Genomic DNA, 21,467 nt, shown 5'->3' on the forward strand with positions numbered 1-21,467 from the left:
CCCGGCTAGGGACAACCGTCAACTGGGGAAAGGACCCATGACGGGAAATAGTCGCTTCGTTCCACCCGCTCGGAGGAATATCGGGAAGCCAAACCGTTACCAGAACGCCCCGTGTAGGTTGTGTGGTGGAAAACACGGGAATGGACCTTGCCCAAATAGGGGCGGAGCATGTTTTACATGTGGTGGAAGGGGCCATAAGATGAGAGAATGTCCAAACAACAAGCAGGCCGGGTCACCTGCACTTCTGCCGCCGCCGCCGCCTCGGAATGGAAATCAAATTAGAGCTATCCAGCCGGCCACTCAGAATCGGCCGCCGGCCCAAGGACGGGTATATGCAATGGCAAGGAGGGAGGCTCAGGACGCGCCTGGCGTGGTCACAGTGCAGGTCTCTCTCTCTCGTGATCATGCTGCTTATGCCTTGTTTGATCCGGGGCGTCGCATTCATTTATATCTCGAGCGATTCGTTGAATTATCCGGGATTGAGCCAAAATTGCTTGATGTTATCTTTGTGTGTGACTACTCCATTGAATGATAAAGTGTTGATTACGTTTGGGTGTCCCGATTGTAAAATAGTGATTGGTGATAGAGAAGGAAGGATAGATTTGGCGGTATTATGTATGCATGACTTCGATGTGATTATTGGTATGGACTGGCTAGTCAAGCAGAGAGCTGTTATGGACTGTAGTAGCAGGGTGATCCAGTTTAATCCGACTGGACATCCTAGATTTGAATTTGTGGGAAACCGAGGAGGAACCTCGATCCCCTGGATTTCATCGCTCGAGGTAACAAAGCTGTTGGATGAGGGGTGCCAAGGATTTCTGGCAAATGTAATCGATTCGACGGCTGGAGAGCCGAGACTAGAAGACATAGCCGTGGTGTGCAACTTTCCCGATGTCTTTCCTCAGGAATTGCCGGGACTGCCACCTGATCGAGAAGTGGAGTTCGCGATTGAGTTAGCCCCAGGGACGGAACCGATCTCGAAAGCACCCTATAGGATGTCACTGTCGGAATTGAAGGAATTAAAAGTCCAAATGCAAGAGTTGTTGGACAAAGGCTTCATTCGCCCTAGTGCGTCTCCATGGGGAGCGCCAGTGTTATTCGTGAGGAAAAAGGATGGATCCTTGAGGTTGTGCATTGACTACAGACAATTGAACCAGGTGACCATTAAGAATAAGTATCCGCTGCCAAGGATTGATGACCTATTTGATCAGTTGCAAGGGGCGTCGGTGTTTTCAAAAATCGATCTGAGGACTGGCTATCACCAATTGAGGATCAAGAAGGAGGACGTGCCGAAGTCGGCATTTAGGACGAGGTATGGACACTATGAGTTTACGGTAATGCCGTTTGGACTGACGAACGCCCCTGCAGCCTTTATGGATTTAATGAATCGGGTATTCAAGGAATTTTTAGATCAGTTTGTGATCGTGTTCATAGATGATATTCTGGTGTATTCAAAGAGTTCCGCCGAGCACGAGGTACATTTGGAAAAGGTTCTACGGACCTTAAGGGAACACGTACTCTACGCTAAGTTCAGTAAGTGCGAATTCTGGCTTCACCAAGTGGCGTTCTTAGGACATGTGATATCCGGAGAAGGAATTGCGGTGGACCCGACAAAGATTGAAGCCGTCACGAATTGGCCGAGACCGACAACAGTAACCGAGGTTCGGAGCTTCCTTGGACTAGCAGGTTATTATAGACGCTTCGTGGAGAAGTTTTCGGCATTAGCGACGCCATTGACGCGGTTACTAAAGAAGGAGATGAGGTTTGAATGGACGGATAAGTGCGAAAGGAGCTTCCAAGAATTAAAACAGAGATTGACGACCGCGCCGGTGTTAACGATCCCGTCGAGCCCGGGAGGATATGAGATTTACTGATGACGCGTCGTTGAGAGGATTAGGATGCGTGCTAATGCAACACGGGAAAGTAGTGGCATACGCATCGCACTGGTTGAGGCCACACGAGCGAGAACTATCCGACGCATGACTTGGAATTGGCCGCGATTATTTTCGCTCTTAAGATTTGGAGACACTACTGTGTGGGGAGAAATTTCAGATTTATACGGACCATCAAAGTTTAAGGTACTTGTTCTCCCAAAAGGAATTAAATATGAGACAGCGCCGTTGGATGGAACTCCTTAAGGATTACGACTGCGAGATTATGTATCACCCTGGAAAAGCTAATAAGGTAGCGGATGACCGAGTCGGAAATCGAGCATCGCGCATATGATGGTCAAGGAGTGGACTCGTTGGAGGGAGTTCGGGATTCGAATTTAAGTTTGAAGTGAGTCATGTCTCGAGTCTACTTGCGTACGAGGATTGAACCGAAATACGGACTAAGATTAAGACTTTACAATCAACGGACCCGGAGACTCAGAAGATTTTGAGTATGGATGCCACAAAAAGGAAATCGGATTTTCAGGTATCCGAGGATGGAATTCTAAAGTTCCGTGGACGGTTATGTGTACCCAGTGATACAGAACTGAAGGAAGAGATTTTGTCTGAAGCACACCGTAGCAATTACAGTATTCACCCGGGTAGTACGAAAATGTATCAGAACTTGCGACAGCATTATTGGTGGAACGGCATGAAAGTGGACGTAGCCAAGCACGTGGCCAAGTGTTTAACATGTCAGCAAGTGAAGGCACAACATTGTAAGCCGGGTGGTATGTTGCAGCCATTGGAAATTCCCGAGTGGAAATGGGAACACATCACGATGGACTTTGTAATGGGATTACCGAGAAGTCAAAGGGGTCATGATTCGATTTGGGTGGTAGTCGACCGATTGACAAAGCCAGCACATTTTCTACCTGTACGAAAGGACTTTGCCTTGGAAAGGTATGCCGAGATTTACGTACGACAAATAGTCCGTCTGCACGGAGTGCCAGTGACAATCACTTCAGACCGGGATCCTAAATTTACTGCCGCCTTTTGGAAAAGTCTTCATGCGGCATTAGGAACGAAGTTACAGTTTAGCACGGCCTATCATCCCCAGACGGATGGCCAGTCTGAAAGGACGATTCAGACCTTGGAAGACATGCTGCGAGCATGTGTTTTGGATTTTAAGGGTGGTTGGGAGGAACAGCTACATTTGGTGGAATTCGCCTACAACAATAGCTACCAGCAAAGTATCAAAATGGCACCATTCGAGGCACTTTATGGCAGGGCTTGTAGAACACCGGTTTGTTGGGATGAAGTTGGTGAGAGAAGCATTACAGGTCCCGAGTTGGTTCAGCAATCAGTCGAAACAGTCAAGGTAATTCGGGATAGGCTTAAGACCGCTCAGAGCCGCCAAAAGAATTATGCGGACCGGAGACGTAGACCTTTGGAATTTCAAGTGGGGGACCACGTTTTCCTCAAGGTATCGCCTATGAGAGGATTATCTCGGTTTGGTAAGAAAGGGAAGTTGAGCCCGAGGTACGTGGGCCCATTCGAGGTCTTAGAGAGAATTGGTACCCTGGCCTACCGTCTCGCGCTACCACCAAATTTGTCTCAAGTGCACAACGTATTCCACGTGTCAATGTTAAGAAAGTATGAACCGGACCCGACCCACGTGCTGAACTACGAAGAGATAGACATGGACGACGAGTGTCGTATGTGGAAAAGCCGGTTCGGATCGAGGACGAGAATAGAAAGAGTCTTCGCGGAACAAGAAAATTCCGATGGTCAAGGTGATTTGGGAGCACCATGGAACTGAAGGTGCGACGTGGGAAAGTGAAGAGTTGATGCGACACCAGTACCCTCATTTGTTTGAATAGTTGGGTTGAATTGTAAATTTCGAGGACGAAATTTTTGTAAGGGGGGAAGAGTTGTGACATTCCGAATTTTGGCCCATTTTTGGGATTTATAAAACGGGTATTTCGTCAGTGCGCTTATAGTAAAAATCTCGCCCGGGAACTGATCACTCCCGGTTATTATTTTTAAACCTTGAGATTTCGCTAGAATCGCATTCGATCGAATTTGGCCGTTATTTAGACCCTGACCTTGGCAGTCGATTTTCGAGAGTTTCGGGACGAAATAAATTGGACGGTGTCGATATTATTGTGGCCAGCGTCGAGGTGATTAGGAATAGTGAGAAAGTGGATTTTTGGACCGGGTGCGAATTTGGACTGGTAGACCTCCCTCGTAGTGTGTTTCGAGTTATTTTATTTTGGCCCGTTGTCTTATATTATTGTTTGGGATTTTTCGGGGACAGTTAGATCTTTTTCCGGGTTTGAATCGCGACAGTTAGAATAATATTTAGTTTGAACCGTGTCCGTTGGTTCGCGCTCGAGGATAAATATTAGCTTTTTCTTTCTCTCTCCTTTCTCCTCTGCGCCGCGCCACCCACCCCCGTGCAACGTCCCCTCCTGCGCACGTCTCTCTCTCTCTCTCTCTCTCTCTCTCTCTCTCTCTCTCTCTCTCTCTCTCTCTCCTCTGCGCCGCGTCTGCCCCCCCTTGCGTGCACGTCCCCTCCCCCATTAAGCCATGCAGACCCATCCCTTCTCTCTTTTCTCTCTCCTCCTTTTTCCTTTTCTTTTCTTTCTTCTCTTCTTCTTCTTCGTTGTTCCTCGCGGGCGTCTGGTTCTGCTCCGCCGTGCCCTGCTCGCCGACCGCCGTTCGACCGCCGTTCCGCCTCCGTCCAATGCCACCCCACCAGCCGCCGATGCCGCCGTCCTCCCCGCGCCGTCGTCGCGCAGCCGTGTCGCCCGGTAGCCTCGCCCGACCCTGCCTTCTCCTCCTCCCGAACGCGTGAGCTCGGCTCGCCGCCACTGCCTGTCTCGGCCCGGCGTTGCCCAGCCGGCCGCCTTGCTCCACTCTGTTGTCCAGCCGCGCCTGGCCGTCGCTGCCGTCGTCCCAGCCGCCGCCGTGCCGCCCGTCGCCCGGCAAGTTCGTCGCCGTCGCCTCCCTCAGCCTCGTCTCTCTCTCCTTCACCCTCACCGCCCCGGCCGACCTTCATCCCCTTTTTAGCTCACCGCCGCCGCTCGCCGTCGCCGGACAGTCAGCCAGCCGGCTGGTCAGCTCGCCGGCCAGCTAGCCAGCTCGCCGGTCAGCTTGCCCGAGCTCGCCCAGCCCGCCGACCAGCTGCTGCCCGCCGCTGTAGCTCGCCTCCGTCGCCGTCCGACCGTCGTTCCGGCCATTGTGCCCGCGTTGGCCGGCCACCACGCCCGTTGGCCCGTGCCCGCGCCTAGTTCGGCACTGTTCACCCGGGCCATTTTAGGCCCGAGCCGATTTTCTCCGGGCCAAAACCAAGTAAGTGACTTCCTAAACCTTACCTAGTACTTTGGGTATTTTTAGACTTGTTTAGGGTGAAATTTAGTACCGGCTTAGGAATTTAATTAGGCGTGGGCTAATTTGACTGATTGTGCTCGATTTATGAATTATTGTGGCGGTAATTGTGTGACTAATTTAGTGATTTACTGAGATAAATATGCCTGACTGAATTGTTGTGGCGCTTGTGGGTGAATTGAATTAATTGAATGTGCCGACATGAATGTCGGGTCGGTGGACCGATGTGGGGAGCATGAATTGAGTTGACTGATGTGGCGTGCTAGATTGACATTGGTGAAAGGGTGGTGATTGAAGTTGATTTATATGACTAAGAGCATGGTGAATTTTGTATTGTGGTGCATGTGCATGAGAAAAGCCCGGCTTGATCTGAGGGCTGACCTGAGGCGCAGTAGCGCGGGTCGTGGGAAAGTGTGAAATGTCCAGTGAGGGACGAAGCCCGGCTTGATCTGAGGGCTGCCAACCTGAGGCGTGGTTACGCGGGTGTGGCTAGAAAGGCAAGTAAGGACCTGAGGCGTGGTTACGCGGGTCGAGAGAAATGTCCTGAGGCGTGGTTACGCGGGACTGAGCCCGGCTTGATCTGAGGGCTGCCAACCTGAGGCGTGGTTACGCGGGTGTGGCTAGAAAGGCAAGTAAGGACCTGAGGCGTGGTTACGCGGGTCGAGAGAAATGTCCTGAGGCGTGGTTACGCGGGACTGAGCCCGGCTTGATCTGAGGGCTGGCCTGAGGCGTGTTGACGCGGGCCGTGTGAAAGGACCTGGGAGGTCGTGAGAAAGTTGCTCGGCCACGCATGCGAATTGAGTGTGATTGAATTGACTGGTTGAATTAGTTGGAGTGATTGAGTGAAAGCGTGGTTGGTGTTTGAGCGACTTGTGATGTGTTATTTAATTAATATTATTGCCTTATCACGTGACGACTAACGTGTAGAGTTGGCATGGACTTGATGACGAGGTAAGTACAATTATGCGAATTTTATATGTTATGGGGTAGATTGCATGTATGACTTGCTGGGTACGCATTGGCCTACGTGGGGTTTAGGGGTTGCTTATTGAGACTCGTTCTCACGGTTATTATATAACCATTTCAGATCCGCGACCGTAATCGATTCGGAGACGCCGCCAGAGCACCACAGGGATTGAAGAATAGATCATTTACCCTGTCTTTTGAGTACCTTTTGTAGAGGAGATAAGTTTGTCAACCACCGCCCCCTTTTGAAAACTGTGGTTCTAAATTGGTAGCCCGAGTTATCGTTTTGTATAGTGACTATTTTATGATGGTATGAAATTCTTGTTTCGCACTATCCCTTTGTCGTTGTTTATTGTCTGGGTTAATTAGTTTCGCTTCCGCTTGCTTTTATTGTTGGGTGTTTCATTTGGGTCGGCGACGCGTCCTGGGACGTCGCGTTCAATGATCGACCACCAAGGGATGACCGCGCGCTCGTAGGGTGCGGGGCGTGACACATATTGGTAAGCTCGTGCCAAGTTCAAACAAGCGCCGAGAAAAGGCGCGAACCCAAAAAATGGGTACTCCAGGTCTCGTGCACCAAATGCCACACGTGTTCCCGCGTGGCCTCTTCCGAAGCGCCGGTTTCATTTATGTAGCATTCGAGCACCTTGAAGTTGTCTCCTCGTGCCAATTCATACTGTGCATGGACGACATTGATGTTTTACAAACATAAGTCTCAAGAATAGCACGTCATTCTGAACACATCGATGATGTACTTTCTCTTCATAAGCGATTAATTACAAGAAGGATAAACGAAAAAGTAAGTTACCGATGAGGTACTGAGATCATTGTTGAGTCGAAGGATCTTGGCAGAACAATGCATGACACTCGGGATTTTCGACACGTAATCAAGTCCCTCTTCGGTCAATTTTTCCGTGGTTAGGAAATAGCTGCCCAACAGCATAATGAGCCCTCCGATTGAATCCACCGCATTGTCCATGTACTCCTTCAGTGTCGGTTTAATCCCCTTGTTGTACCAATTGACCTCCTTTATGTAGGCCTTGCATTCATCCGCCCACTGTAGGATTAAAATTCGAAAAGTGAGTTTCATTACGAAAGTTAGAAGTAGAAAAGCGAGTTGCCCTCCACGGGCTAGAAATTATTAGGCGAAAGATTTAGCAAATCGAGATTACCACTTTTCGCATGTAAGGAATGGTGTTGATCCCTAGCTCTCTCATCATCCAATACCCAATTTCGTTGGTTGTATTGTACAAGGCCATGAAACTATCCCTTATTGTTGGAGGAAGCTTATCGATGTCTGTGATGTCCCACCTAAATAAGATATCACCATTTCAACATTTTGTAAATTTTATCATCACTCGATACGTTTTTAGTGATAACAATGAAGGTTAAGTGCTTACTATTACTTTATTTGCCCAAACCAATCAATTAATTAGAGGGAAAAAAAAGCTACTTTAAAAAGTGATATTTTCAAAATACATCGGAGAATTTATATCATATAATTTTCAGGATTTGTTTTATCCCTCGCGTCATTCAAAGACTAATTAATCGCCTACCATTTCTCTTGGCAATAATAGTTACAAAAGAAAATGATGATGGTAATCATATTACACTAACCTGACAATGAAATCTGTTAAGAGTTCAAGTTCTTCCAGCGTCCCATATACATCATAAACGTCATCAATAAGTGTCACCATACAAAGGAGCTTCGTCGTCATTTCCCTGTAAGCTGAATATTGAGGTTCGAAAACCAGTGCGCAGCACCAAAAATAGTGTTCCACTAGCTTGTCTCTAAAGAAGGTCATCTTGTTCGCGCCAAGTTCAACCCACCACCTGAAAAATTTGCCATACAATGACTAAGTCGATCCGAATGCGCTCCTATATGTTTGGTATTTGCATGAATTTGTATCCTCACGTCAAATGCATCTATCAACTATATGTAGAGTGCTTACGCATACCTTGCCATATTGCTAACTTCCTTCTTGTGGACTGATTGCACTAAATTGAAGTCTATTTTAGCCAATCGTAGTAAAGAGGGGATCATATCACCCTGTTTCTCGTACATGTCCATGAACCACCGAGCCTCCAACCTGTTTGGCCTCCAGTGGATCGGCATATCTAATGCATGACTCATGTGGCTCGCTAATATAGCGGGAACTTCGTCGAGGTTTAGATCCTTCAGATGCTTGGAAGCAAAGTTCCTAGCTTCATCAAGTATGGTTTCACCTTCCAATCCATGAAAAGAAGATTCATAAAGACCAAGAAGCCCCTTCACATCCTTATTGAGCGAGTCGTTGAACGTGCCCATCTTGTTCATAGACCTTTGAAACACATCTATACGTCCAACAAAAGGAACGGTAAGGTAACTTTTGATACATCAACATGATTCACGAAAGGGTAATAGGTGGCGACTACCTTGTTGTACGTTGTATCTGATGTAGCTAGCAAGGATCACCTAGAGGGGGTGAATAGGTGATCTTAACTAATTTTTAATAATTTATGCGGAAACAAAATAAATCACAGAAGAGTCTGAATAAAATTCAGATTCAAGACAGATTATATAGACGGTGCTCTTGATGTGCAGAATGTAAAGTAAGAGATAAGGAATAGAGAATCTGCACACAAGTTTATAGTGGTTCGGCTTATAGCAAGCCTACGTCCACTCTCCCATGCTTACAGCCTACCGGCTGGATTTCACTATGTAATCAAGAGGAATTACAACTTCTGAGTGTTAACACTCTTGTGTATGATAGGACTCTCTATCTCACACAATCACTCTTACAAAGTGTCCCTCAAGATCTTAATGTTTTGCTCAGAACGACAAGAGAAATGATTGGAGTATGCTCAGACTTTGGACTTGTTGATTCTTGATTCTGTGTACCTTCTGCTGCTCGTTGATCTCCTTAAATACTCCTCTACTAGCCGTTGGACAGCTTTCAGAGGATCATCTTCCAATCTTTACTTTGGACAGATTTGTATAATAAGGATTGAGTAGCCGTTGGATGACAGATTCTGAATCCCGCTGATTATGGTCGCCCATACAATCAGAATCTTGGTTTCCATAAGTAGAGCTTTGTCCGTTGTAATGCATTCTTGTCATGATGTTTGATTGTCAATCAATTTGATTGAGATTGAGACAATCAGAACATTCCTTCTGTGAAATCCATGCCAGATCACTAGCTGTTGTGTTTCGTTCTGAATTCTACGTCTGAAGAAATTCTGCGTCTGCGTCTGCATCTGAATAACTTCTGCTTCTGCATCTGCATCTGAATAACTTCTGCTTCTGCATCTGCATCTGAATAACTTCTGCGTCTGAATCTCAGAACCTAGATTATGTGGGTCTTCAAAAACATACTTGACAGTTTGTAAAGTCTGAATAATTTCCTTTTGAGTTTCCAGAACATAAATACCTGGAATAAATTAGTTCAGAATAAGTATCAAACTTATAATTATGTGGAAGGTTTTGTCAACTTCAAAATTAATAGGAGTTTTCCTCAACAATCTCCCCCTTTTTGATGGTGACAAAACTTTCCTGCAGATTGAATTATTTTGAAATTGATATGAAATTAAATAAACATATTAAGCTCATGAAGCACAGATTGAAAGAGCAAACTCTGTTGATATCTGTATCTTTTTTTCTTCCTTTGTAAATGGCAAAAGGACACTATAAGTGCCATAACTTGTGTACGAAGATCACTTTGGTGCCATAACTTTTTTTCGAATCACTTTGGTGCCAAGTCGGAGGAAAAACGATCACTTAAGTGTCATAAGTTTTTTTTGGATCACTTCAGTGCTAAAATTTTTTAAAAACGATCACTTAAGTGCTAAAATTTTTTTAAAACAATCATTTAAGTGCTAACATTTTTTAAAAACGATCACTTAAGTGCCAATCTCCGGCGAGCCACGTCAGCTTCAGAAATTAATAAAAAAAATGTCACGTCAGATTTCCGGTGAAAAATTGTGTACGGCACCGGAGTTGGCACTTAAGTGATCGTTTTTCAAAAATTTTAGCACTTAAGTGATCGTTTTTCAAAAATTTTAGCACTAAAGTGATCCAAAAAAAAGCTTATGGCACCAAAGTGAGCACCGTACACAAGTTATGGCACTTGTAGTGTTCTTTTGCCCTTTGTAAATAACATGCAAATCTGCACATAATTTCTCCCCCTTTTTGTCATCAGCAAAAAGATAATAATAGAGAGAATAAGTCACTGAGATTAAGTAATCAACCAGTCTAACAATAATTGTGAGATATATTACAGACCAACAAAAAAATGAATTTGGAGAGAAATGTTGAAAAACAGGCTATTTTTTAGGAGTACGAATCAGTTGAAAATTGTCCAATATTGAGACAGCCTCCTCAATCTTCGAACTGCATTGACCTATGGCCTTATCCATGTTGGATGAGCACATAGTAATGGCTTCCTCTAATGCTGCTTTATCTGCTGCTGCCTGAAGTTGTTGAGCCTTGTTGTTTTCCTCAACAATTTTCTGTAGATTCTGCATATTTTGTTCTAGAGCAGCTTGCTTGTCTTTAATCTCGAGCAGAATAGAAAGAATGTTCTGATTTTCGGATGGCTGACCTTGGACATTAGCTTCCTCAGACTGATTGTACCCTGTGGCTGATTCTGGTGGAATCTCCCCCTGAACAGGTGCTTGATCTTCAGAAACATGTTCTTCATGAATTGATTCTGAAACCTTGGAAGCTGGTTCAGGAACATGTTCTGGGCCTCCTGTTTTAAAGTGTTCGGCTTCTGCTTCATCATTTTCATCATGCAGAAGAATTCTACGTTTCTTGCGGTACACTTTTAGTGGGGTAGGAGAATCAGGCTGCTTGCTGGTTGAACTGGTTCTTTTCTTTTGCTCTTTGTCTTTCTCCAATTTCTTTCCAGCAGATTTAGCCGCCGACTGTTGAGCCTCTTTTCCTCTTACTCTGTCCCTTACATCTTCAAATTTCTTCATTTTGGAGAGCATTCTTTCTCCAACAAACATAAGAGGTAGCATGGTTTCGCGTAACTCATCAGGAATAGATAGTCTTAAAAACATGAATATTCTAGTGATAAGTGCACCATATGGAAGATGACCCTTATCCTTCTGTAATGCCCTGTACATATGGAATATGATGAGGTGAGGGAGAGAGAAGGATTGACCTTTTAAGATAGCCCAAATGAGCTTGACTTCTGATTTTGAAAGGTCAGTTTTTGAGGTATCTTTGGGCTTCAAACAGTTGATTATGATCTTATGCAAGATCACAGATCGTCTGGATAAGTCAGAATATGAGAGATGGCGCTTGGATCCTTGAGCAAAGTTTGGATTTTCAGAAGCCACCTGTGAAGTTTCTTCAAGATTCACTGCCAACGGAGTAAAATTGGAGTGTGTGGCTCCAATTATCCTTGCCAATTCATGCGCTTTTAAATCAACCTTCTTGTCACCAAGAGTAAACTGAATCCAATTTGGTGACAGAATTGAAAGATTGGAATAGAAGTAGGCAGTTAATTCAGCATAAGTATTGGCAGATTGAAGGCAAAATTCATAAATCCCTAACTTCTCAAACAGGTGCTTTACAGAAATGCCAACCTTCTCCAGGTATTCGAAATCCACAGTCCTATTGTTCATTACTCCTCTAGCAAGTAACAACTTGTAGCACATGTGATGCGCAGTGCTTCTGAACAAACCTCCTGTTCCAGGCAAACCAAATGCTATTCCCACCTTTATCTCAAAAGTCTCAAAAAATGGTGCATCATCATCAGGAACAACAAATTTCGAGGCACTTGTGGACTTAGGGCTTATATGAACAGATTTCTTTTCAGAAGGAGTGGAAGTTTCTCCAACCTTTTCTTTGCCCTTTTTGGAAGACGGTTCTGTTGGGATAGAGCTGGCTGGAACTTTGTCAGTTTTACAACAAAACTCAGAGTAGGTTTCAACGAGATGTTCTTCAGAGAGTAAATTATTATCTTTAAGACAGTCACGCAGAACCGATTCAGAGGCATTGCTTCTCTTTAACAGCTGATAAGCATTCCATACAAGCTTGATGCTTCGAAAACGAAAATTTGTTTTACCGGATGATTTTGGTGGCGACGATCACTGAGGAGGTGTTGCTTCAGAACGGTCTTCATTATGGTCGGATTCTGAGTCCTCCAAATATTCCGCCGGTGCTGTAGACTTTGAGTCTTGGTCGAGAATACGTGAAGATCTTCTACGGGCCACCATCTTGAACGGCATTATGATCACTTTTAGAGAGGAAAGTTTCGATCTTTGGAAGAAGAAGAGGCGAGTCTCTGAATATCGGAAGGGTTTTGAGAGTAAAAGATCGTACTGATAGGGTTTTGAAAAGAAGAGGACGGGTTTATAAAGGAAGTGGATAAGTTTTGGAAGGAAAAGTTACTTTTAGAAAATAAAAAGATATCCCAAGCAAGTAGGAAGAAAATATACTCTTTGAAGCTTAACCAAACATGATGATATCATAACAATATATTAAGCACAATTTATCAGATAAATTAGAATACATACCTGATTTGCTTCCAAAAGTAACGATTATAAAAATATCCTGCCAAAAATATACCCGCCAAAATTTGAATAAGGAACGTACCTTTCTTTATGAGTTTGAAAAATGTTCAGACTGAGAATACTTGAGTCTGAAAAATTCCTGTCTATCAAACACTTCAAGAAAATGGATAAGTGATGCATAGTTTGTTTCTTATGAATTCAAATGAAGATTTATCAAGAGATTTTGTAAATATATCAGCGAATTGATTCTTAGAATCAATGAATTGAATATTCACATCACCTTTTTGAACATGATCTCGAATAAAGTGATGCTCGATTTCAATATGCTTAGCTCGAGAATGAAGAATGGGGTTCTTTGTCAAATTGATTGCACTTGTGTTGTCATATTTGATTGCAACACTTGATTCTTCAATAGCAAAGTCTAGTAATTGCTGCTTCATCCACAGAATCTGTGCACAGCAACTTCCCAATGCTACATATTCTGCTTCTGCTGTAGAAAGTGCAACTGTATTTTGCTTCTTTGAGTACCAGGATACCAACATATTCCCAAGCAGTTGACATGTACCTGAAGTACTTTTCCTGTCCACTTTACATCCAGCTAAATCAGCATCAGAATATCCAGTAAGAGTAAAATTTGAATCTTTGGAATACCAAAGGCCTAACATTGGATATGTTCCAATGTATTTGATTATTCTTTTTACTGCAGAAAAATGAGATTCCCTTGGGTCTGATTGAAATCTTGCACACATGTAGACACTAAATAGAATGTCAGGTCTAGATGCAGTTAGATACAATAATGAACCTATCATGCTTCTATATACCTTCTGATAAACCTTTTTACCATTTTCATCTTTGTCCAGTTTGGATGAATGAGACATGGGGATGTCTGTCTTCTTGCAATTCTGTAATCCAAACTTCTTGATAATCTCCTTTGCATACTTCTCTTGGCAAAAGAATGTACCATCTTTGGTTTGTTTCACTTGAAGGCCAAGGAAGAATGTTAATTCTCCCATCATACTCATCTCGAATTCATTCTGCATATTCTTTGAGAATTCCTTGCAAAGCAATTCATTAGAGGATCCAAAGATTATATCATCAACATAAATTTGAACAAGTAGGAAATCCTTACCCTTTCTCTTAACAAATAAAGTTGTGTCAACCTTACCTTTGGTGAAATCATTTTGCAGAAGGAAGTTACTTAACATTTCGTACCAAGCTCTGGGTGCTTGTTTCAGACCGTAAAGAGCCTTTTTGAGTCTGTAGACATAATCAGTCTTCTTTGGTTCTTCAAAACTAGGCGGTTGTTCCATATATACTTCTTCTTTGATATATCCATTCAGAAATGTACTTTTCACGTCCATCTGAAACAATTTAAAGTTATGGAAACAAGCATAAGCTAATAGTAGCCGAATGGCTTCTAATCTTGCAACTGGTGCATATGTTTCATCATAATCTATGCCTTCTTCTTGAGAATAGCCTTTTGCAACCAGTCTTGCTTTGTTTCTGGTAACTTTCCTTTTGTCATCCAGTTTGTTTCTGAATACCCATTTTGTTCCAATGACTGGATGATTTTTGGGTCTTGGCACAAGCTCCCAAACTTTATTGATTCTGAACTGCTGAAGTTCCTCCTGCATAGCTTCGATCCAGCTTTCATCTGATAATGCTTCACCAACTTCTTTTGGTTCTATTTCTGATATCAAGGCCAAGTTGTTGATGTTCTCCTTGTGTTTGGATCTAGTCTTGATACCATCTTCTATTTCTCCAATGATAAGGTTCTTCGGATGACTAGATTTATGTTTCCAGTTTTTGTCAAATCTTTCTTTGTGAATATCTGCAGACTCTGAACTTTCTGGTTGAGTCTGTATTGTATCTTCTTTTCCTTCTTTTCCTTCTTATACTAATTGTTGATGATCTTCTGATAACTCTTGAATGTTGGGAGATAGTTCAGATTCATCTCTGTGAATTTGAATGTTTTCTTCAAACTTTACATTCATGGATTCTTCCACAGTCTGAGACTTTTTGTTGAAGACTCTGTATGCTTTACTTGTAGTAGAATATCCAAGGAAGAATCCTTCATCTGCTTTCTCATCAAACCTACCAGTGCGGTCATTTGGATTTTTCAGAATAAAGCATTTACAACCAAACACACGAAAATATGAAATGTTGGGCTTTCTACCTTTGTAAAGCTCATAGGGGGTTTTCTCAAGAATGGGTCTGAGAAAAGCTCTGTTAATGATATAACATGTTGTAAAAACTGCATCGGCCCAGAAATGAAAAGGAATTTTGCTTTCAATCAACAGAGTTCTTGCCATTTCTTGCAAAGAACGATTTTTCCTCTCCATAACACCATTTTGTTCTGGTGTATAAGGAGTAGAAAAATTGTGTTAAAAGCCATTTTCCTCACAAAAATCTGAAAAACTTTGATTTTCAAATTCTCCCCCATAATCAGTTTTAATGCTGAAAATGGAATAGCCCTTTTCATTCTGAACTCTTTTTGCAAAATTTGAAAAATATGAAAATGCTTCATTTTTATGAGCAAGGAAGAACACCCAAGTAAATCTTGTGAAGTCATCAACAATAACTAAACAATATTTCTTACCACCAATACTTTGTGTTCTGGTTGGTCCAAATAGATCTATATGAAGAAGCTGCAAAGCACGATTAGTGGAAACATGATGTATAGACTTGAAAGAGCTCCTTACTTGCTTTCCTAGTGTGCAGGCATTGCATAACTCTGTTTTCTTGTATTTCAAATTTGGTAGACCTCGAACCAGTTTCTTGTTTGAGATCTTTGAGATTTGTTTCATACTGATATGCCCCAATCTTCTATACCATAGATCTTCATCCTCTTTGATTGAGATCAAGCAATGAGGGGAGTTTGGATTGACATCTAGAAGATAGATATTGCCATGTTTTCTTCCTGTAAATGTTTGAGAAGAATCTTTGCTTGTCCCTGAGCATGTATCTTCTTGAAAGTTGATTCTGAAACCTGTATCACATAGTTGGCTTATGCTTATCAAGTTGTAGTTGAGTCCTTTCACCAAAGAGACATCATTGATTGTAAGTCCTCCAATTTCAACTGTTCCTTTGCCAACGATTTTTCCTTTGGTATTTCCTCAAAAGGAAACTTTTCCACCATTCAGATTGTGTAGATCAACGAATATACTTGGATCTCCTGTCATATGTCTAGAGCATCCACTGTCTAGGTACCACTTCCTTTTTCTCTTCGTGGTAACCCGCAAAAATCACAACATCTCAAGTTTTCTTTGGTACCCAAATTTGTTTGGGTCCTTGAGCATTAGTATAAGCTGTCTTAACAAAATCTCTTCTAACAGGTCTCCAGACCTTAGGACATTCATTCTCAAAATGTTGTGGATCTCCACATTTTGAGCACCTGAGTGCACTTCGGCCAACAGGTTTTGCAAAATTCCTTTTGAAATGGTTTTTATAAGCTTGTCGAAGAGGTCTTTGTTTTAATCTCTCCTTGACCTTTGGAAAATCAATCAAGCTATCACTTTCCTTCACAAATCCGAGACCAGATTTGTTGCAGTAAGGAATTTGGATAGAAAGGATATGCTTCAAGGTTTCTGAACCCTTTGAAAACTTGGAAGTAATTTCTGAAACTTGCTTTTTCAAAACCGCATTTTCTTTGGAAAGAAAGTCTCGACTTTCCTTGACCTGATGAAATTCTTTTTGACGGAAATCGATTTTTCTTTTTGTGAAACATCCTGTTGCCTCAGTGATGAATTTTCCTTTTTCAAAGAAGAGATGCATTTAAGAGCAGTCTTGAATTCAAAGCATAATTCATCAATGTAATTTGATACTTCAATAGGCATGTCAGAATGTTTTACCTCAATCTCCACTTTGGGATCAGAATCAGAATCTGAGTCTGAGTCTGACTTAGCCATTAGACAGAAATTTGAGATATCTTCATCACTGTCTTCACACTCTGTATCACTCCAGGTTTCTGCTTTTAAGGCCTTCTTTGCTTTCTCAAACTCGGTCTTCTTTTTCAGAAGTGGACAATTTGGCTTGATATGTCCACGTTTCTTACAGTGAAAGCATATAACATCCTTTGATCTCTTTGTTTCATCGAAAGACTTCTTCTTCTCAAAAGGCTTCTTACCTTTGAGGTTTCTTCCTTTGATCTTCATTTTCTTATACTTCTTTATAAAGAGAGCTAGTTCTTCATCGTCAACATCTTCATCTTCAGAATCTGCATCAGAATCAATGTTAGTCTTTAAAGCAATTGACTTATTACCTCTGGATTCATTCTCCTCATTCCGTTTCTCAGTCTCATATGATTGAAGAGTTCCAATTAACTCATTCACTGATAGAGGCTTGATCCTTTGTGTCTCTCGGAGAGATGTTTTGATGTTATCCCACTGATTTGTCAGTCCTCTCAGAAGTTTGTTGACTTTCATTGCATCTGGAACTGGTTGTCCTTGATAAGCAAGACCGTTTACTATATCAGTAAACCTGTCATACAAATCAGCAATTGATTCTCCAGGCTTCATTTTGAAGGATTCATATTGACCAAGCAAAAGATTGATTTGAGTTTCCTTGGCTCGATCTGTTCCTTCATAAGTGACAAGGAGAGTATCCCAGATTTCCTTAGCTGATTCACAAGCAGCAATTTTTTTATATTCAATAGGTGATAAAGCACAATAGAGAGAATAAATTGCTTTGGAATCTAAGGTTTCTCTTTTGGATATCTCAGTTTGAGATAATGGAGGATCTGCTGCTTTGCTTGCATCTGCCTTTTCTTTTGAATCAGAAGATTTTGGATTGACTCCTATGATGATGACATCCCATTGCATGTGATCGATTGACTTTATGAATGCCTTCATCTTATTCTTCCAGACACTATATTCTTTGCCATCGAAATATGGTGGTCTGTTGTTGCTCTGTCCTTCAATGAGCCCTGGAGCACCATAGCTAGGCATGTAGATCGTTAGCTCAGAAGTAAGACACTTCAATAAATGAGCAACCTGCTCTGATACCAATTGATGTAGCTAGCAAGGATAACCTAGAGGGGGGTGAATAGGTGATCTTAACCAATTTTTAATAATTTATGCGGAAACAAAATAAATCACAGAAGAGTCTGAATAAAATTCAGATTCAAGACAGATTATATAGACGGTGCTCTTGATGTGCAGAATGTAAAGTAAGAGATAAGGGATAGAGAATCTGCACACAAGTTTACAGTGGTTCGGATTATAGCAAGCCTACGTCCACTCTCCCACGCTTACAGCCTACCGGCTGGATTTCACTATGTAATCAAGAGGAATTACAACTTCTGAGTGTTAACACTTGTCACGCCCCGAACCCTACGAGCGCGCGATCATCCCTTTGTGGTCGTAATGTACGCGACAGCCCAGGACTTGTCGTCGACCCAATCGAAACACTAACGAGTAACGCATGCGGAAGCAACCTCGAACTCTCCGTACAACATATAAACAACGGGATAGTAGAGAGACAAAGAATACACATCAACAAGACACTTTTATAAACATAACATCGATTATAACACATACATTTGCAAGCCTTCTACAAGGCCACTATCTACGAACCACGCACAATAACATGGATCTGGTGGTTGGTAAGCTTAACTCCTCTACAAAAAGGTGTACTCAAAAGACGGGGTAACTCGACCTATCCTCAATCCCCGTAGTATCCTGGCAGCGTCTCCGGATCAATCACGGTCGCGGGTCTGAAATGGTTTGGTTATACAACCATGAGAACACTTCTCAATAAGCAACTACCTAAGCCTCGCTTAGGCCAAAGCGTACTTCCGAACAATTCTAAACATTGGATTCAAACAATCGACGTGCCATAAACAATCACAAGCGTCCTTACCTCGCCTTGGCGCATACACAAGCCCTGCACATTAGAATATCGCCATAACATGGCCAATTGCCCATCAAGCACACGCAAAGCAATTCATGACATGATCAAGCATAACATGGTTAATAATCCAGACGTGCTCATCAATTAACTCAGGCAAAGCATTCCCCAATGCAAATCACACTCATTAAGTCCAGATTATTAACGACCCCTCGGGCCACCGAACTCCCGCCGGTCTTCTGGCGTAACCAGGCATCGTCCCACTACTTCGGCGACAGAAACGTCCGAAACCCCCGCCCAGACGGCATTCCACAAAGGAGCATCGATCCGGCCTCTACCGCGATCGGCAACGTCTAGAACCCCCGCCTAGACGGCATCCGAACTCCCGCCTAGACGGAACGTGTCGTGACCATGCACACACCTCAACAATCATTACCAATTCTTATCTTTGTAAATTAGCCCAATGTCAACTAAATCCACCAAAATGTCATGGTAACACCGATCAGTTCCCGAGAGAGAGAAAAACCGATTATGCACAGAATCGGGGCCAAACTGGGCACTAACATAGTCACCGAATTTCCTTTAAAATAAATAGTAAATCAACTCCAAAAATTCTGAAATTTGGATATGTTGCATAAAACATCTTGGTAAACATTTTCCGTGAGAACTCAAAACCCAGTTCCTACTGTAAGCACCTCTTTTTGTCACTTGAAGTCAGACAAAATTCAACCCGTCCGGTCAGGCCGCCTGACCATCAAAATGCATCTCATCCAGTACCCAAATCATTTTGAAAAGCCTTCAAATTTTTATATGTCATAGAAACAAATGTTATTAACAATTTTTGTGAAGGAAGTTTGTTGAAACGAGGTCTGGAAAAATTTTTAGAAAATCGGAGAGACCAGATGGTCGGATGAACAGTAAATCCGGCAGACTGAATTCGGTCCAAAAATGGACTTACGAATGGAACTAAATGATCTCTAAAAATTCCAGATTTAATATATGTCAAACTTCAAGATGTTATGAACAACTTTCATGAAGAACACTTCCTCAAATTCGGCCCACACAAGTCACAGTAAAAATAGAAAAATCCAGCGACGCAGCAGCAACCTTACCGGAAATTAACCAACAAGCACCACCAAGCAAACCAAGCACAACCAGCCACTAAACCAACTATCCACAGCCCTTAAACCATCCCTAACATGTCCATTAGTCACCCCTTAGCCTAGTCAAGGGTTAGGAAGCCACTTACACTTAGCCTAAGCAAGAAAACCGAGCGAAAGGAGCAGCTCAGTCACGGCAAAGCAGCAGCAGCAACGCCAGAGCAGCAGCAGCCTCAGCGGACAGGCGGCAGCTCACGGCAGAGTCGGGTGGAGATGGGGACTGAACGGTGGTGCTGGTCGGGCTGGAATGGAGGGCGAGAAGCAGCAGAAACTAGAGGAAGCAGAATGAAGAAGCAAGTAGCAGCGAAGCAGCAGCAGAAAATGAAGTAGAAGCAGCAGGCGTGGGGGTGGTCAGCAAAGAAACAATGTAGGGGGAAGTTAGCAGCAGCATAGTAGTGACAGAAACAACGTGGGGCAGCATGGGCAGCTTGAGGAGTCAGTGGATGCAGCGGTAAGAAGCAGAAGCAAGCCAGAAATGGCATGGGCGGAGCAGAAGCAACACGGCAGCGAAGCAGCAGGGAAGTCTATCATGGCAGCTGCATGGGGAGGTCAGCAACGTGGGGGAGTCAGCTGAAGTATGGGGGAGTGATGATGGCTGGTGGAGTTGATGGAAGAAGTCAGCAGCAGCAGCAAAGGCAGAAGCAGAAACAGAAGCAAAGCAGAAGCATGGGTGGAGCAGCGTGAGATGAGGAGTCAACAACGTGGAGGAGGGCAGCGGGGAAAGAGGAGGAAGTCAGCGGCGTGGGGCAGCAGCGACGTGAGGGAGGAGACAGAGAAGAGAAGAGAGAGAAAGTCAAACGCACTTAAGTGCGATCCGACGACCATCGTTCAAATCCGAAAACGATCCAACGGCCCACGAAAAACCCTAAATATAAATTAGGAAAAAGGCCAAAAGATAATAACTAAACACACTACGAGGGAGGTCTACTAGTCCAAATTCGCACCCGGTCAAAATTTCACTTTTCGCATATCCCGGGCAATATCGAGGCTCGCCACAATAATATCGACACCGTCCAATTAAATTCGTCACGAAACTCCGAGAAATTCAACACCAAAGTTCGGGCTCTAAATAACGGCCAAATTCGATCGAGTGCGATTCTAGCGAATCTCAATTTTAAAAACAATAACCGAGAGTGATCAGTTCCCGGGCAAGATTTTACTATAAGCACACTGACGAATTACACGTTTTATAAATCCCAAAAATGGGCCGAAATTCGGAATGTCACAACACTCTTGTGTATGATAGGACTCTCTATCTCACACAATCACTCTTACAAAGTGTCCCTCAAGATCTTAATGTTTTGCTCAGAACGACAAGAGAAATGATTGGAGTATGCTCAGACTTTGGACTTGTTGATTCTTGATTCTGTGTACCTTCTGCTGCTCGTTGATCTCCTTAAATACTCCTCTACTAGCCGTTGGACAGCTTTCAGAGGATCATCTTCCAATCTTCACTTTGGACAAATTTGTATAATAAGGATTGAGTAGCCGTTGGATGACATATTCTGAATCCCGCTGATTCTGGTCGCCCATACAATCAGAATCTTGGTTTCCATAAGTAGAGTTTTGTCCGTTGTAATGCATTCTTGTCGTGATGTTTGATTGTCAATCAATTTGATTGAGATTGAGACAATCAGAACATTCCTTCTGTGAAATCCATGCCAGATCACTAGCTGTTGTGTTTCGTTCTGGATTCTGCGTCTGAAGAAATTCTGCATCCGCGTCT

At 43.1% G+C, this 21,467-nt stretch overlaps 1 protein-coding gene across 1 annotated transcript in view; it reads right to left on the bottom strand.

Moving 5' to 3' along the window:
- Positions 1–6,747: 6,747 nt before the first annotated feature.
- The window catches only part of LOC115667037 ((+)-alpha-terpineol synthase-like), a 60,331-nt gene continuing 45,611 nt past the window's right edge, over positions 6,748–21,467 (bottom strand). Inside the window, exons 3-7 of the mRNA XM_056315790.1 lie at positions 8,189–8,564; positions 7,848–8,063; positions 7,403–7,541; positions 7,039–7,287; positions 6,748–6,906 (exon numbers count right to left, since the gene is read on the bottom strand). Coding sequence (XP_056171765.1) covers positions 6,748–6,906; positions 7,039–7,287; positions 7,403–7,541; positions 7,848–8,063; positions 8,189–8,564 — 1,139 coding nt within the window. The remainder of the gene's footprint in view (positions 6,907–7,038; positions 7,288–7,402; positions 7,542–7,847; positions 8,064–8,188; positions 8,565–21,467) is intronic.

Source organism: Syzygium oleosum, unplaced genomic scaffold (assembly GCF_021117445.2).
Source record: "Syzygium oleosum isolate NSW1041296 unplaced genomic scaffold, Sole_v2.1 Sole_v2.11, whole genome shotgun sequence".
Lineage (NCBI taxonomy): Eukaryota > Viridiplantae > Streptophyta > Magnoliopsida > Myrtales > Myrtaceae > Syzygium > Syzygium oleosum.